Consider the following 18,873-nt stretch of genomic DNA (forward strand, 5'->3'; position numbering starts at 1 on the left):
CCGTGATAGGACAAAGGGGAACAGCTTCAAACTGGAAGAGGGTAGATTTAGATTAGATATTAGGAAGAAATTTTTCACTATAAGGGTGGTGAGGCACTGGAACAGGTTGCCCAGGGAAGTTGTGGAAGCTCCACCCCTGGAGGTGTTTAAGGCCATGCTGGACAGGGCTTTGAGCAACCTGGTCTAGTGGGAGGTGTCCCTGCCTATGGCAAGGGGTTGGAACTAGATGATCTTCAAGGTCCCTTCCAACCTAAACCATTCTATGATTCTACAAAATAAAGGAACAGTTCTTCTAAAGTTGGCACTATCAGAATCACAGGCATTAGAAAGTTGAAGGTATGAAGACAATTCTTGAGGTGGTAACCTGGAAGTTACCTTCAGCAGAACAAGAGCATTCTGATGTCTTCCTGTAAACAGGCTCAAGTGAACCCTGTACAGGAGAGTCTCGAGCAGCTGAAAGGACACAAGATTTGGATTTTCTTCTCCCTCCGTCACTTCCGTTAGGAACTGTAGCATCCTCCCACACACATAGTCTTTTCCATCAAAGGAATTCTCCAAATTCAAAAACTAGAGAGAAATAATTCATGTTAATAATAAATCAGAATACTAGTAAAACTTCTAGGTTGAAGTTTAAAATTACACGAATCACAAACTTCGGACAATGTCTTTCACCACTTTATGAACCATATTTCCCTCCCTCATGCCAGATTTTCACATTAAACCTCTAAAAAATACTATTTACATATTAAAGATCAAATAGTCAAAGTTAAATTTTGCAAGCTTAAGCAACAAAAAATAAGAAATGTAGTAAGAAATAAAAATAAAAAAAAAGTGTAACAACCTCTGAAAGAGAGGCTGTAGCGAGGTGGGTGTCTGTCTCTTCTCCCAAGTAACAAGCAATAGAACAAGAGGAAACAGCCTCAAGTTGTGCCAGAGGAGGTCTAGATTGGATACTCAAAAAATTCTTCACTGAAAGGGTTATCAATCATTGGAACAGGCTGCCCAGGGAAATGGTTGAGTCACCATCCCTGGAGATATTTAAAAGATGTAGTGCTGAGGGACATGGTTTAATGGTAACTTGGCAGTGTTAATGGTTGGACTTCATGATCTTAAAAGGTCTCTTCCAACCAAAATGATTCTATGATCTTGATTTTAAATAACTTCCATTACCTGAGGAGAAGTGATGATTTCTACAAATATCTTGCAAACAGAACTTTGAATCGCTTCATTTTCTGAGCAACTTTTGTTTCCAAAAAGCTACAGTGTTTTTCGTTTCACACTTTCCCTGTCATACATACTGGTTTTCTACAATAGAAAATGCACACTTAGATGAACATTTCACATATGCTTTTTTCTTTTTTACTTACTGTCCACCAGATTTGGTAAGAGGGAGCATATTCCACTGCTGTTTCACACATTTCTTGTATCTCTTCCTTGGTTCCCCTTTTTGAGAATAGTCTGAGGTAATGACACCAAATTTCTGGATTTTCTTTGTTGTTCTCAAGGGCTCGAGCCAAAACATTTAAAGTAGAATCTAAACACTCAGATGATGAGCTGTAAAAATGAAAAATATTAACAAAATCACTTGCATGAACTGTGCTAGTATTATGATTTACACAAATATGGAAACAGATGCTTATAATTAGAATGAAAGTGACACACAGCCAGCCATCTTTTTTTGTTTTAAAAATGTGCTGTCCTTTACTAAGAAAGTTTCAGTAAGTTTAGATCCTTCAAAGGTTATTATTAGGTCCAATTATCATGGTGCACAGAAAAATATTTTTTCTGGGAAAAGAGTGCCAATTCAAATAAGAGTCCAATTTAATTTAAAATGGATGAGATTAATCTGTAAGCAGAAGTCTCAAGCTGTAATCATATAAAGGCATTTACAACATACAGACTTCAAAACGTAAGAAATTTCAAAGGCTTAGTAAATTAAGATAAAATATTTTTGTTATATATTTAGTTTACTTTCTACAATCATCAAATATAAGGTTTTATTTCAGGTTTCTATGCACATCATGTGAGTTCTCCACCTCTAAATCATTAAAAAAAAAAAAAAGGATATTTTACTTTTTGAGATAACTATCATGAGGCAACAGCAAAGTAATACAAGATTAGCTCAAATAAAGTTTGGCTCTGTGGTCAGTTAATTCATAAACAAACTTCCATAAAACCACAGAAAGCTTCTCAGGTCACATTTATTCTGAAAACATCTTTAGAAATTACTTTGAGTAGACATTTGAGAGGAAAAGCACATATCCTAAAATAAAACTAACACAGTTAATCATGTATAAGTCTGAACCCCTTCTATCGCCACTGCCACCTACTAAACCACTTAGTTCCTTCAGAGTACTGAGGTGGGGGGGAATGGGGAAGATGACTTAAGAAAATGATGCATTGTCTTCCGTTAGGTTTTCTCCCTTCTCTTCTTGGTATTTTTCCAAGTACATCTATATTTAGAAAGCGTGCTCTTCTCACCCTGCCACTTGGTGGTAGTATTTTCTTTGAGCACTGGCCTTTCCAGTTCTATCCCTTCTAGTTGTTCAGGCAGCTATTGATACAGCTAAACTGATCTTTTGCTACATTTTCCATTATCCACAATTTACACAAGGCTTTAAAGAGAGCTGCTCCTTCTCTATTCCCTTTCCTCCCTGCTGCAGCTGCTTAAGCCAGTAGCTCACTAGTAAAATCAAAGTCAATCTCTAGATTGACAGACATCCTACTGAAATTGTCTGACTGCTAATAAAAATGTGGTACCCTGCAGAACAATTTAAAGGAACATTAACTAGATAAACTTAGAAATCCAAAAGTTAAACAATTACAAAATAAGAAACTAATTGCTCAACTGGACAATTTCTACAGGGATAAAACCATATAGCAGAATTGTTTTTATAATAAAGCTTTCTGATGAAAGTAATTTCAAACATTATTCCAACCATTCACTCTGTAGAGGAGAAACTGATTTGAGTTTATTGGTCCACTACTTTATTACTGGAAGTACAACATTCCACTGTAATCTTTGGAATACATTAGGTTGTGCACTTTCCAAACAATTATTTCTCCCAGACTACTTTCCATCAACTTCTGTTTTGAATCAGAACCTACCTAAAGATAAAACTTCAGTGCAGTCTATTATTCACATATTATACTGCATACAGTAGGAAATCTAATCTATTTTTTTAACCTGCTTTTAAGTAATAAATTATTTGTGGCATTGTTTAAGAAAGTTCTTTAACATCAGGAAGCAAACAATCACATCAGCATGGGTAAAGCACAAAATCATATCTAAAGTGTAGCAGACTTACCCTTCATTTTGATTCAAGTATTTGTATGCAAGTTTAATCCAAAGCTGTACATCACATGGGTTTTCTTGGACACTTGCCTCCAAGTTGGAAATGTCATCAGTCTCACTTGTAAAATATCGGACATCATCTGGAGTCACCACCGCATCAAGAGCTGGAACTCTTTTTTTATGTTCTGTAGGATGGGCTGCAAATAAAAATAAAGTTAAAAAAAATATATCTCCTTTCAAAACAGAAGTGACTTGTAAGATTAGAACTCACACAAGGGGTGTCATTTATATATTTCAAGTACAGCTGTTGACCAGAGCAAAATACCGTTATTTCAACATACTCTAAAACTTAGAACTGTGTAGCCTCTAGAAAAACAGTTATATTTCAAATGCAAAGGCAAGAAATAAATAGCACAAAAAAGCTGCTTTGATCAACAGACACCAATTAAGGCGGTTCACTAGACAGCATTAGGAAATAGACACATCTGACAAGGAAAAGTTAACCTCAATTTTGAGTCTCTAAAAATTCTTTTTGCAGGATTTGCTAACAAATCCTAAAGCTCCCACTTCCATGAGTCACATATGAAACACTGTTGGGTTACTGACACTCACAAATTTATGATAACCAAACACATGAAGTTTTACTAGTTACAGTTCTGGGAGGGAAAAATAGAGATTAAAAAGAAATCCTTACGGTCTATGGGCAAAAAGTTGAAACATTCTAGGGAAACAATTCCTTATGTTTCTTTTAAGAACAGGTAAGTAGAAAATTTGCTTCAACTTCCAGTCACACATCATGCTAGACTTCCCCCCCTCCTTAAATACAACCAATTCAGGTCAAACTTTACCCCAGAATTTATGCAAAATAAAGTCTGCAAGCAGGAAATATGAAGTTAAGAGAGTTATTAAAAGCATTGGTTTTCTTAAGAACCACTTTAAAAATTAGGTGTTGGGAGGAGGCTGGTACGTATTTTCCCCCAGTACTCTTTTTTAATGGATGCCACAATCCAGCTTACCATATTTAATAGGTCCAACGAACTGTTCCTCTTCACTGCTGCTACTGTCTAACAGAGGTTTTCTCCAATACTTTGGTCTCCATTTCCTTTTATCTTTCCATGTTGTAAATGGAGGTGCTGTAAACAAGCAAATTAGTAGAAATTCTTTTACTTTTCTGTACTCCAGATTACAACATCTTTGCTAATAAAGATTTTCGATAAATATATTCTGTGAGTGCAATACAAGTGTGTAAGTTTCAACACTATTTACTTACAATCTATTGTGCTCAAGTAGATGAGTCACTTTTCCAAAATGGGACTCCAAAAATATAATATTATTGCCTTAAACTCTGCTGCCTTTAATTTACGATAAGCAGAATTTATAGTACTGAGATAAATAAACTAAGCAACAACAAAAAATATTCTTGGTTTACAAAATCATCAAGGTACTTATATGATTTAAGAAGTTTAAATTGTATTTGATCTACCAAGTTACTTACTGTGACTTTTACTCTCATTGACGTTGCTGGCCAGAAGAACAGCCATCTGATCCACTGACATACGGTCTCTGTTTATACCAAAAAGTTTTTCAACATATTTTTCTGAAACAAGAATATTTGTATCTTCGGTAAACACATAAATGAAAATGGATAGGTAACTTAACAACAATTTAGCACAACTTATACTGAATTCATGAAATACGACTGCTTCAAGAGGTATAGTAATTTAACATACAAGAACAAAGAAATGAAAAACTGAAAGAGTTTTGTTCAGCAACTTGCCTACACAGCAGCAGCGCCGTTATAAAATTCCAGCTACACTGAAACAGACCAGTCCAATAGTTACAAAAAGTAAGGAAGGGAAGAGGGAAAGACTCCACGCCCATTGCTCCCCAATCCCCTGAATCCTAGCGATATTTTTTTTTTTTTTGAGTGAAATGTTCCACAGATCAATGATTTTTTTTTCTTTCTGTGAAGACACCACGAAGGACTGAATTGGACAACCGCAGAAACCAATTTTTTCATATAGCTCTATCTTATCCATTGTTTTACATCAAAGTCCTTGCACCCAGATCTTTTAATGAAAGCCATTCCTTTCAGAAATGAATCTTTGTATACAGAAGTGAACAAAAGACTCTTGAAAACCTGTGGCAGTGCCGATTTCCTCATCAGTGCTTTTTTCTGAACAGCCAATCAGCTCTAAGTTGTAAGACAGAATATCCTGAAACAGCTGCTTACGGCTAAGAGTGCAATCTTTCATGTGCTGCCTAAAACAAACAAATAAGCAATTAATATATTTATCACAGCAACAATTTAATAAACCTTAACTAGAAAGTTGTTTTTAGTACATGCTTGTGTGAGGCATAAAAAAAAAAATGACACCCACAGAAAATGCTGTAGCCTGCTTTGAAATTTCTATTAAATATGTCTGGGGCTTCTCTAAACTTAAGCCTGTATCGGTAACTTAATCTTAGTCTTCATTATTTCACTATAGCATTACTCTTTAAAATAAACCTCTACACACTCACTTCACACTAACAAAAACACAGTATTTAGAACTTTCCAGTTCAAATAAGGTAGTTACAAAAATTAGGTATCACTTCGTATTTCATGTTAACAGCTAAAAGCTGATCCAGAAAGCTGCCTGCTACCCAACAGGACAAGAGAGAGCTAGAGTCCACTCCTATTATATTTTGCCAGTAGTAAGAAGTTTCCAAATTGAGTTCATTCCTGACCAATTCATACCCATTTGCTCTTGTACCAACATTTTAAATGTACCATGCAACATCCTTTAACAAACTATTTTTATTGTAGTTTAACACCAAGCTTCAGAGAAACAAACTTAGCCAGTATTTTCCCAGAAAACTAGAATTCCACTACTACAATAGCATTTTTTTTCGTTCTACATTATAACATAATATTTGGTATATGCTTTATTTTGGTTAGCAGCATGATACATTTCCTGCAAGCTTAACAGTATCAACCACTACCTGAGATTCCATGATGATCCAATGAAGCTATAATGCAAAGAGTCCCATCTGAATTACAAGGCAACAATGGACTCTAGCAGTCCATATTGCTTTTCTAAATTTACATCTAAAGAGCCTCCTTTCTTCACAGCTTAGATGAAACGTTTTTTTTTTCCTGCCAAACAAGTATCTGCAAGAGGGTATTAAATATAATTTTCTTTTCTAGAACTTGCGCATAGGAACATAAATCCAGACCTCTTAAAAAAAATTAAAAAATACTATTTTGGTCTTTGAGTCAGACATCTAGAAGAGAGCTTTAGTTCAAACAAACAAAATTAAAAAAACTCACCACTGACAGTCATCATCGTTACATGTGCCTGTTAAATCAAAACGGCAGAAACACTGTTTTGGCTCGATCATATTGCTATACGTTACTGAACTGAGGTACAGTTTTTCCTTGGTTCGAAAATACGGACTAAACCTAAAATGAAACAGCAGATTATGACAAAGCTTCCAAGGCAAGACATTAGTTTTACTAAATAAAACCTTTAAAAAAAAAAGCTAAACAAAACCACACCGTGCTTTTTCTGTATTAAATCTCATTATTTCCAAAACCCTACTACTAACCAAAATCATCGCTGACCTGCGAGTTAAGAGAAAACAGTGGGAGAGAGGGAACAAAACACTACTACTGAGTCTAAACAGATTCTGCTCTAGCATTCTCTTCTCCCTTAGGTACGGAACTTCATTCATATAAAACCAGAAGTGTAGTAATCATCCAGTAGGGGAAGCAAACTAGTGAAATTAAATTTTTGTTTAACTCTAGAAAAACTGCACTCATGCTCTGGCCAGCATATGATCAATGTCAAATGGAAGTATAAAGGGAACCATTAAAGATTAACCTGAAAAAACAATGAGAAAATCCACACCAGATTTTAGAACATTTAAACAAAAAAAATCCAGTCTGAGCTGAGCAGACTAGTACTGGTTTTGAATCTTTAGCTGAAGTTTGAATATGTCAATTTTGGGATTTCTAGCTCCTTAAGAAGTTGAAGCCACAACCTACCAGAAGTTAAAACGAGTATTCTTTCATGATGCATCTTCCATATTTGGTACTTAACAATACAGAAATAAAAAAAGCTGAAGCACATGGTAGGATTTAACTGCTCCAGTTTAACTTTTAGAAAACAAAAGTCTGGAATTTAATGTGCAGGAACAAAGCTCTCTTTAGTCAAAAAGACAGATGCACCAAATTGCTTACACTTGCAGGTGCCTATTTTAAGTCAAGATGAATCACTATGGTCATGCTTCTTTCCATTGACCAGAAATCCAAAACCAGGTGATTGGCTCAATCTTCACTCTCACAATGTAAATCCTAGCCAAGTTTAAAGACTGCATAAGTGAAATATGCTTCTGTTAACTTTTTCCTGGATTTTAGACTGCTTCATATTGGACATAAATGCCATTTTCAAACTATTATTTTTTAATTTAGTTATGCCAAGCAACAATCCAGCTGCAGGGAACAGTACGCAATACAATGTAAAAGCAGCACACTGCACAAGATAAGGGACTCCCGATTACCAGAAAAAATAACTAAAATCATTAGATTCCCTAAACTAGACAAAATTGTTTCAGGATAGTGAAGTTCATCACTGCAACCTGTCTTTCCATACATGCCTGGGTATCAAGGAAGAGCAGTGAAGAATACTTGAACAAGAATACACATACACAGAAGTCAAACAGCTGCTACCATCTTCATACCTGTAGGATTTAAATACTAGAAGAGGACTATGATATGGTCCAAATGGAAACGGTTTCACTTCAGCTTGTTTATTTTGTGATGTAACAAAATCCATGTCCACTGAAATTTCCTAGGAAACAGATGAAGAGATATATAGCAATTGCAATACCACTTAATAAAGAAAACCTTCATATTTAGTTTTAAAGCACTTACCTGACCACACAACAGATCTTCCTTAGGCACTATAAAGGCCGTACTTTTCACTAGGAGCTCTTTTAAGCTGTCAGCTTTAGCATAAAGTTTTTTCAGTTCATCAACATTCAACCCAAGGAACAGCTCAGGCTCCTCTGATGCCTTTTTAGACAGTTTGTTTATAGTTTCTTGTTTTGGAGTGTCCATGTGTTTAAGATTTGGTTTAGTGAAAGAATTAGATTCTCTGAAAGATCTCCTTCGTTCTCGGTTTGAATTAGACAGAACTTCATCATCAAAGTAGTTTTCTTCACTGTCCAAACACAATTTATCCTGTGTAAGATCATGAAGTGATGGCTGAGGTAATGCAAATTCAGATTCCTCTTCTACATGAGGTGCAATATTTGATTGTTCCTTGGTTTGAAGTGCTCGGGCCTCTTTCAATTTCTGAATCTTCAGAGCATATTCATACTCTAGTTGCTGTAGTCTTTTTTTCTCTAATGCAATCAATTCTGCTGAATGCTTTTTTGGACTTGATGTAGGGGAGTTCTCCAATTTCAACATTTTGCTTGGCTGAAAAGAAAAAATTCCCTTTATTTTCACATTTACTGATCTATTGACAGGAGGTAAATGAAACAAGGGCAAGATATTTAATTCAGAGTTTATAAAAATGTATTTTAAACTCTTTCCAAAAAAATTCAACAAACAGCAGGAAAACCACAAAACGTTTTGCCACAACTCAACTGGCATGTTTGCAGGTTTTTCAATAAAAGTTACCCTACATCATGTACAGGGTTTCAAGACAAATTCTAGCTGCATTTAAAGGGTGAGCTATAAAACAAGTATACACAGTAGTGTTGGAGGGACAGGGGGGCAACACAAAAAGAAAAATTTACAAAAATATTTTCACCTTATTTTTCTATATTTTGTTTTGAAAAACAAAAAGATCAGATGCCCACTTCAGTGTCTATGCTAGATAGTTTTAACAAGACATTCCCCTGTCAGAGAAATGCAGGGTTTGAACAGTTTTCTTTTTTAAAAGCTTAATAGTTTTTCTGTTGAATTCTCAAAAATACAGGAGACCAACAGGAAGATTCCTACAGTGCTTTTGAAATGTTTTCCTATTTTCCCGAAATCCCATTTGAACTAAGTTTCCTAATCAAAACTGCTACTGCTTTTCAAGTACAGCATGGTTTAAAAGCATTCAACAGACTTACTCCAAGATGATCTTGCTCCAGTTTTCGTTTCCCAATTTCCTTACTTGCTACTGCTTTTGCTCGAGCAAGTTCTTCCCCGTATTTTAATGCCAGAGCTTTTTTTACTGTAACTCGTTGTTGAACTTTATGAATCTGAAAAAAAGAAAAAAGAAATAATACAGTAAGATGCAAATTCTCAGATACGACCACATAATAAAATATAATCAGAAGAGACATGGGAGTTAATGGTTAATTCAAAGAAAGCCTATTGCCTCCAAAAACCAGGCTTCCCATTTCAAGATTTCCAACTTTAAGAATTAAAAGTTACTTGTTCCTGAAGCTTCTTGAGAAACATCTTATTAGCATTCAAGATCTTCTCCGTTGCTTGTAGCTGTTCAGCCAGTTTGTTAATCTTATTTTCAGCAATTCGAACGTTCTCTCTCTTCTTGGCCTCTTGTTGCAACAAATGTTTCAAGACAGATTCATCCTTCATCAACAGAAGTCTGAAAGTAGAAAAGCCACGTAACAAAATATCTTCCAAAGAGAAGTTTCTCAGAGCTATCACTGTTCCTCTAAAACCCTGGTTATTTAAGAACCCAGCTCTTTTGCACTTATCAAACAAACAACATTCTAAGTTTCTCCAGATAGTCTTAACATCCATGAGACATTAGGTATTGGTAGTACATACAGCAGATCTCAGCATCCCAAGTTCAACATGTCAGTACAAAGCAGATGAAAACATCCTAGTACTGAGGACAGGGGGAAGGTAAGCAATCCGTGTATCTTTAACACTGTTTTTAACATTAAGACATCCCAAATACTTAAAAGAAAGCAAGAACGTGTAACAGCCCAATTCTTCCTTAGAGCACATACACACATTAGCAGATTAGAAGCCAGTGTTATGGCACAACATCAGAGTAGTTAAATATAAAAAGCTACACATTAAAGGACGCAAGATAAGACTTAGATAGACGGGTGTGAGTAAAGGCAGGGCAGAAGAATGTCCTTCAATTTATTCACAAGACCACACAGAAATAATCAAGTGGCAACAGAAGCAGACAATAAGGATAAACACACACTTGTATTTTCCACAGTAATTTCAAAGAAGGGCGAGAAATATGGAAGAGGCATGCTAAAAGAGAAGAGGCATACAGGAAAAACCTTCAAACAGCATACCTACTCTGCCAGAACACTCATTTATACAAATCGGCATATCCCACTGAAACATGCTACCCTCAAAGTGTACTGAGTAGTGAAAAGCACACTCATTTTTTCATATTTCAGAGTTACTAGGTGGCACAGATGTTCTAGTCACCAATCACAGCTGAGCATGACAAACCATACTTAGAGTAATCAAACACCACACTGGCACTACAACACAATTCCTTTTGTACAGCAATAGAATTCAAGACTGAATAGTTCAAGACAACAGAAAACTAATCGTTTGCTGCACTTTAAATGCTACACGTTCAAATATTATTAATTTTCATCCTGCTAAGCAAACAAGGTAGGACTTATGACAGTGAAATACATACCTGTTTTTCTTAAGCTTTGCTTCTGCTTCTGTAACTTGTTTTGTTACTACTGCTATTCTCCCAATTCCATCAACTTCACCATCAGAATTTGCAGGGGACGAATTGTTCCTCAGTGGATCAGACTTAATCAAACGTTGCTTCTCACGACTAAAAGAGAGATGTTAAAAGCAAAGATGTTCAGCAGCTTCAACATTAATTTTGCTGTGTACTCGAAAGAGTCTTCAAAAAAGTAGCTGGACAAGATTTCAAGTTAAAAGAAAAAGAACTTTAAACAACTGCAACCAACTACTGTAAGTCAGTTCAAATCCAAAGACTTTTAGACTCCTATGTTGCCTTACTAAAAACTGAGTAGGGGAAAAAAACCTGAAAGTAATGGCAAAGTTTTCAAACTCAGATTTTCCTTCCAGTTACAAAACTAGACTAGTAAAGGAATACAAAGAATATACATTTTACTTTAACAGTTAAACTCAATTGTACCTGGCAATCTCTTCTTTCAAGAGTCTGTATTCTATCTTCTTATCTTCTGGTAGAGCCTCTGGAGTTCTCATTGGATCATTTTCTTTTTCTGATTTTGGAGGGGCTTTGATCTTTGAGGCCTGTACAATGAGGTTCAAGTCAATACTAGTCACACTAGTTTACAATACAGCTATTAACTACTACTTTTAAGAAGCATTTCAGCACAAACTTAGAGCTATTCAAGGCTAATCAGATCTTTTAAGTGAATATTTTTGCACTAGTAATTAAAATAAAATGCACTGCATTTTAATTGAAAAAATTAAGCCAAAATACATTTCAAATTCTATCTTCAGGATGCCATTTTAACCAAAAAATCGTTTCAATTAGCTTGTGCAATCCAAGTTGCAATATAATCGTCCAGAGAGGAGTAATGTACTCTCTTGCCCATTTCTGGTGTAAACCAGTATTTCTTGACCAAATTCTGAAGTTTAAATTCCATATACAAAGCAAAGTCATTACAAAATAAACCTATTAAATGCTGATAATGTTTACCTCAACATTTCTCCTTGCTTCTTTTATCATAGATTCTAGTCCTCCAAATACACTGTTAGTTGAGTTACATGGCTCTCCATCAGACTCACTATCATCTGAATCATTTAACGTAACCACAACAGACTTGTGTTTTGGAAGCTGTGGGAAGAATTAAAAGTGGTTTATAGCAAGAAGAAAAAGTTAGAGACAGATACAGTTTAAGCACATATTTACTAGAAGAGAAAAAGGAGGTTAACTCCATGTGTGAGCGTGGCACACCAATTCCACATTATAAGAAAAAAAAAGTACGCATTTGTGCATGCCCACTAAAAGACAGAGATACCATATCGATTCTTGATACGGTAACAGGACAGGTACTCCAACATTTCCAGCATATTCCCAAGTATCTGCAGCATATTTATGTCTGCACGGTCATAACATACAAATCTCAAACCTTTGACTCCTATACTTAGTGAATTATCTCAACTGTAACGAAAATTACGATCTACCACTAGCAACATTTTTTTTTTAAGTAACTGAGAGGTAACAATCAATCAAGTCTGCATCAGAGATGCTGCAGCAGACATACCAGAACTCCCTCATCCTTCAGCCACACAGTTGTGATGCTCCTTGTCCCACAGTTATACTTAGCTGACCTTCCAGTGAGCTGTTCAGACAGTTAAATTGGCAGAACACCAAGAGTACATAAAGAACATATGAAAGAAGATTAATCACTTTTTGCCAACATCACGAACTGACACAGCTCACTGAAGATCAGATGACTGCCAGTTCCAGCACAAAGAAAGATGCAGAAACAAGCAGACAATTTAGATTAACCTCAAATGCTCTATAGTTACAGCTTAAGAAGCAACTTAGTTCACATTTCCAAGACTGCTCTTCTCATCTCCCAGTGCACGTCTGGACAATTACAGTTACACAATTAACCTTTATCTCAGGACAGGACCTCTTTAAAGCTCTAAGTGTAGAAGACACACCCCCACAAAAAAACCCCTACTTTTTAAAGTGTAAAATACTTAATTTCCACAACTGTTTCTTTTTGATATTCTCTTTCTGGACAGTTCTTAGAATAAGGATCGTATTTATTACTCCTGCATGTACTACAGCTGCATCATTTTGGCACCACCATAGCACAGGTAGGTGAAATTCCAGTTTATATTGGTGCAAGAAAACAGCACAAGGCACTGGTCCTCTCATCACAAATATTCTCTGGTTGTAGCTCCATGGGAACCTAAATTAATCGGGCTAGCAAGCTGTTGGGTAGCTACAGCTAGAGTTGACAGTGATACAGTAGTCTCAAAGATACTATCTATTCCTTCAAATTTAGTAAAAAAGTTTTAGAGATAACATCCACTGACAGAGAAGCAGAGGTATGGGCTCAATCATACTATTCATTAGAAAATCCGCATGGAAAAGAGCTACAACAAACCATCCACTATGTAAGGTTCACTGCCATAAACAGAACAGTAGATTACACAGACTTCCATTTTGGCATTACACAGGTAAATATGCTTTTATAACACATTTCCAACAATCCAAGACGACCTCAGCCATGACAAATCAAATGCTAGCTGCACGTACCTCCCATGACCATTCAAATGAAGGTCAAGTTACAGAACATGGCTTGAGCTAATGTAATGAAGTCTGCTGCTGCCTGAGGAGGAGAATACTCTCTCGTGTCTTGCACCCCCACTCACCGACTTGCCACCTGCCACCACTTTGGTGCTAGCTCTGACACTTACACACTGTTCACTGAAAAAAAAAAATCAACTCCCTCTAGAAGGAAAAGTACTTCCCCCCCACCAGGTTAGTTTTCTAAACAGTTTAACATGTTAAATTTAAGTTAAGCAACAGTACTGATGCTCCAGACCCCAGTTCAGAAGGTAGACAGCATTTGGCCAGGACAAAGAGCAAGACCAGCTCTTTTTTGGCAACAAACAGTGATTAGATTGGCTCAGCTACTATTGAACAGCACGCTCTACCCTGTGATAATCTGGAAAAGAAATTAAACTATATTGACAGTCTCTTAACTCAGATGAGTGCTAGCATGTTTTTATGCTCTCTAAAGCCGTAAAAATCTTACTTCAATGTCAAATTCTTTCTAGAAGAGCATATAGATTTTTGTAGTTACTAGTAATTCAAATGTTTAATTGAAACTCCACCATTCTGTGTTGTACCATTAGAAATCCTTAAGTCTATTTGCTGTTCACTTGAACTGAGGACAACTTCAACTCATAGTCTTGTTAATAGAAAGCACCAGTATTTCCTTACTGTGATCACTGCTCGTGGAGGCCTTGGTACTCTAACAAACTTTGTGTTTTGTACCCGTGGCTGTGACACAGTATTAATACTGACAGCAGACAGATTGCTTCTTGGCACAGACTGCAAATTATCTGGAACAGGAGGGGAAGGTGGACCACTGTTACTTGAGGTTTCCTAACAAAATAAAACAAAAATACATTTATAAATATACACACTATACATAGCTGTTTTAAGACATAAGCATGAGATTGTTCCATATGTGTCTTGGAATTAGAGTTGTGATTTAGGCAGACAAGCCAAACATATTAGACAAATCTTGCAATTCTGCAATATCAAACGAGCACACAACAATATGCCAGGTCAACTAAAAAGAGATCTGTGACCTTTTAGTGAGGTAAAAAACAACCTAAATTTTCAAAACCACAAACTTTGCTTCTCACACCAATAAAAAAAAACAAAACAACAAAAACAGACCAGTTAACCTCTCCTAAGTCCTTGTGCTGGAAGGTTGAAACAGTTAAAAGTCTTGTTTTCTAACTGACTGCTCATAAATAACTTACTTTTTTTTTTTTTTTTTTTCAGAAAATAGAATCCCCATTCCCTTGAACATACTCATTTTTCAGCACCTTAAAGTTTCACAACTCCTTCAGGAACAAAAGACAAGCTGCAATTTGTAATTCAAAGGGTGGGTTTTGTTTTGGTTTCTTTTGGGGGCAGAGGGTGATGGAAAATCAGAGATTTTTATTTTTTGTAAGTCATCAGAAAGGCAGCATAAAAAAAGCCTGCAATCCTCACTTAGGTTACATTTCAGTTTTGGTCAAGATTGCCATCTAGAGGTTTACATTCAAAAACCAATAGAGTACCTCAGATCTGAAAGCACGTTTGTTGGCTAGAGACTTGAGTAATTCTTCTCTTAAAAGCATCTCCTCCTCCTCTTCCTCATCTGCAAATGGAGGTTTTGGTGGCTGTTCAGGCTCCTCAGGGGGAAGAGGTGGAAGAGGTGGAGGCGGCTCAAGAGAAACACAAGAAATACTTTCCAGATAAAGTTGGCTCAAAGATGGTACAGGCTGAAATAAGAAGAAAAACAAGGGTTTGAAACTTGGAAATTACTACTACTTCATAAGTATTTAGCAGAGGTGGAGTCCTAAATTATTTCGCGGTTTAAAACTAATTCAAACTGCAGTGGATTTAGACCACTGTCAAACGCTGCTGCTAAACAGTGAGCAATTACTCAAGGTAATATAAAGAAGGCTACATTTGGATAGTAGAGTAGTGCAGACATACAAACTAAACATAAGTGAGAGTTCAGAACCAGAGCCACAGAAATACAGTTTACCAGGCAAGTTTACACTGCTTAAAAAAAACAGTCCTTAAACAGCTTTATGAATTTGTCTTAACTAACAAAATTACAATTCCCCTTACTCAAAAATTCAAAACTTATGACAGGGAATGGCAATTTTCTACTGCTTTACTAAAAAGGGGAACAATCATTCAGTGAAGAAAAGTGGAGGGGGAGGAACTGCACTAATTCAATTTCCATATGGACTCCTACGTAAGCAGACAGCCAGCATATACTCAAAATGCACAAAGTTTGAAAGAAGGACCGATAAGCTACATTTTTGTCTGGGTCCCCCTCCCCCCAGGTAACAAGTCAGAGGCAAAGATAAGGTAAGAAGCAAAGCAAAACTTGCCTGAAGCACAAAAGGAAAAATAATGAATTAGAATTGTTAGTGCAAGTTTTGCTTTGTTATCAAAGAGCATAGCTCAAACAATGAAGAGAAAATTTTAGTTCCATAGGGAGACCTTCCATTAAACAGGAATTGGATCAGCCAAAAAAATAGTGGAAATAAGTTTTTAAAAAGCAACCACAAGTCTATCAGATAGTTCAAGGGAATCACCAAAGGGAATTGTATCAAAACCAGAATCTAAATACAATCCTAACTTCAGCATTAGAAATAACATACAAATTAAGAATTCTAAACATTTTCAAAAATATACTCCTTTCAAGGTTACTTACAGGAATTGGAGGTGGCAGTGGCAAGGAAATTGGTGGTACTGGAGGCGGAAAATATCCTATTGGACACTCAAAGAAAGGAGGCTGCACTGGAGAAGAAGCTGTAATTAAAAAAAAAATTATCAAGTGTAAGAATTATAGCAAGTAATTACTAAACACCAACTTGTGTTTATACTTCAACTGATTTAATGCAGCAGAAGGAGACAAATGTTTTTACTACGTGCCAATTTGAAAGGTAACACCAGACACACAGTGCATTTATTTCTTATGCATATGTATATAAATATAGTTACCTGTCCTTTTTCTATTTTACATACAAAATGCAAGTACAGCCAAACAGTACTACTAAGATAATGATTCAGACCTCATATTTGATTTTATTGGCAAGAATCTATCTTCTTAAACCAGGTATCTCAACACTGAGTCTCCTGCTTAACAGCTATGAAAACTGCAATACAAATTAGGACAGAAGCAGACCAAATACACAGCTGATACCGAGTTCTGAAACATAAAACTAGAGCTTAAGATGCTTCATCGAGAGAAAATTCATGTAGCTTATAAGTCCAAAACAGCAGGCGCAGTATTTTAGCAAACTAACATATAGGGTAGCCTGATAAAAAAAGGAGGAAAAAAGGGGAAAAAAAAGAAACAAAGAAAAGATGGAAGATGAAAAAGCAAGAGAATAAAATTATCCAATAAAGTGGTATGCTTAATGAAGCTTTTTCAACACTCCACATGTTGAGATAGAACAAGGAAACCCATGTGTCTCAAAACGCACCTCAAACTCAGAGTCATTACATGATTTAGGCTGGAAGAGACTTCTGGAAGGCATGTGCCCCAGCACAGGTACTCAAAGCAGGGCTGCCCCCAAAGTCAGGTTGTTAAGGGTCTTGTCCAGTCAAGCTTCAAGTATATTTGAGGACAGAGATTCCACAATGTTTCCAGTTAACCTGTTCTAGTGTTTGACCACCCTCTGTGAAAGTTTTCCCTTATATCTAACCAGAATTTATTTTGTTACAATTCAAGTGTTGCCCCTTGTCCTTCTGTTGCACACTCCACAGAACATTATGGCTCTTTCTTCCCTATAACTGCCCACTAGGTAGTTGAAGACAGCAGCAAAAGCCTTTCTTAGCCTTCTCTTCTCAATACAAACTCAGCTCTCCCAGACTCTTACCACAAATCAAGTGCTCCAGTCCCCAATGAGCTTTATGAAAAAAAAGCCTGAAACAGTTTCCCTTAATCAAAAGGATCCTTCACTAGACCCATTCTAGTATGTCACTATCTTTCTCCTACCATGAAACCAGAAAACTGGTACACTCGTCAGTCCCCCTCCACCCACCCACCCATATAGTCACAGTGCGACAACCCAGGCTGCAGTTTGCCTTTATCACCCAAAGCCACATCACTGACTCACATTTCACTTAATGTCTGTTGGGACACCCAGGCCATTTTTCGCAAAGTTGCTGTCTATCCACTAAACACCCTGGGGCCTTTACTTTCTACACAGCTGCTTGGGAATATCAAAGAATAAACTCTACAGTATTGCAGTGAGAACAGTATAACCTTGAAGGCCCTCAAAACACCACTATAGCAGAGATGGAGATGAAAGAGTCAGCATTAAAACAAGACAGAATTAACTGACCTTAAAATGTTAGTTCTATAATTGCCATATCTTAAAAGAAAGGACTTTCCACCCAAAATGTTAGCTCATTTCCTACTTTTTAACTATTTTTACCAATCACCATATAAAAAACCTGTAAATAAGTCTTACCTGGAGAGTTAGTTTCACTGTCTGTATCCATAGCAACTTCATCATAATTATCATACTGATATATGCCACCTGCACTATCTGTAGACGGCTTATCCAAAGACCATCTCAAGTCAGTATCTGAAGACTAAAGACACAAGAAAATGTATTTTATTTAGTTGGTCTTATGTTATTCTTTTAGAGTAAACCAATTAAAATTAAATTTTAGAAACAGGCCCTTATAATTTTGTCTTCCAATTGCTTTATAAATACAATTTACTTAGCTTGTACAAAGAAAGCAAACCAAAGATTACCTTTCCTTCAAATCCATTGCAAGTAGTGACTCAACAAATTAACAGGCAGTTTTAAAACTACATTTCTTCAGGGAGTAGGGGAAGGGGGAGTGTCACGATAACATAGAAGCAATTTTTCAATAGCTATTAGGTCATTATGTATCTGGTAAATTGCCATGGTTCTATTCTGAAACACTGAAAGATAATTAAATGGTTTATTATTTCTGTTACTCTGTCATGGTAGTAACCTAAAGCGTTTGAACTACCCTTGTTAGAAACAACACAAAATTCCATAAGGATTATCTTCACTATGACAAAGTTCGTGTGTTTAGGTGAAACATGTTCTTATTGTTTAAAGACTGACATATCAGGTGGACAATCCTTTTATTGTCCCAGAAGGAGCCACATACCACATTGAAACATGCCCAGAGACTGTCAACTAATAAATCAGGCTGTTCAAAGAATGCCTAACACTGTATGGATGCCAATCAGTGTTCAGTGAACACTGAAGGTATGCAGAACAGGTAAGTATGACTTCTTAGACTCCTCAATTTGTATCTTTCAGAGGCATATAGTAGACATTTTAGTAGTTTTTTTAGAATTCCTATTGTTTACAGTTGAACACTTTTAGC

General features: G+C 36.2%; 1 protein-coding gene across 3 annotated transcripts in view; it reads right to left on the reverse strand.

The window, feature by feature from the left end:
- Window positions 1–18,873, reverse strand: part of ZFC3H1 (zinc finger C3H1-type containing) — a 42,571-nt gene that overhangs the window by 13,613 nt on the left and 10,085 nt on the right. For all 3 annotated transcript variants that reach the window (XR_014269302.1, XM_082485086.1, XM_082485085.1), the window contains exons 6-23: window positions 17,973–18,096; window positions 16,205–16,302; window positions 15,051–15,254; window positions 14,197–14,361; window positions 11,929–12,066; window positions 11,398–11,516; window positions 10,921–11,067; window positions 9,714–9,888; window positions 9,407–9,538; window positions 8,214–8,762; window positions 8,021–8,130; window positions 6,609–6,740; window positions 5,436–5,557; window positions 4,791–4,892; window positions 4,312–4,428; window positions 3,309–3,492; window positions 1,368–1,554; window positions 376–567 (exon numbers count right to left, since the gene is read on the reverse strand). Coding sequence is in view for 2 of the 3 variants with exons in the window: in XM_082485086.1 (XP_082341212.1) it covers window positions 376–567; window positions 1,368–1,554; window positions 3,309–3,492; window positions 4,312–4,428; window positions 4,791–4,892; window positions 5,436–5,557; window positions 6,609–6,740; window positions 8,021–8,130; window positions 8,214–8,762; window positions 9,407–9,538; window positions 9,714–9,888; window positions 10,921–11,067; window positions 11,398–11,516; window positions 11,929–12,066; window positions 14,197–14,361; window positions 15,051–15,254; window positions 16,205–16,302; window positions 17,973–18,096 (2,997 nt within the window). In the remaining variant the exon portion in view is untranslated. The remainder of the gene's footprint in view (window positions 1–375; window positions 568–1,367; window positions 1,555–3,308; window positions 3,493–4,311; window positions 4,429–4,790; window positions 4,893–5,435; window positions 5,558–6,608; window positions 6,741–8,020; window positions 8,131–8,213; window positions 8,763–9,406; window positions 9,539–9,713; window positions 9,889–10,920; window positions 11,068–11,397; window positions 11,517–11,928; window positions 12,067–14,196; window positions 14,362–15,050; window positions 15,255–16,204; window positions 16,303–17,972; window positions 18,097–18,873) is intronic.

This window comes from Vanellus vanellus (assembly GCF_965231255.1).
Source record: "Vanellus vanellus genome assembly, chromosome: 1".
In the NCBI taxonomy this organism is placed as follows: Eukaryota; Metazoa; Chordata; class Aves; order Charadriiformes; family Charadriidae; genus Vanellus; species Vanellus vanellus.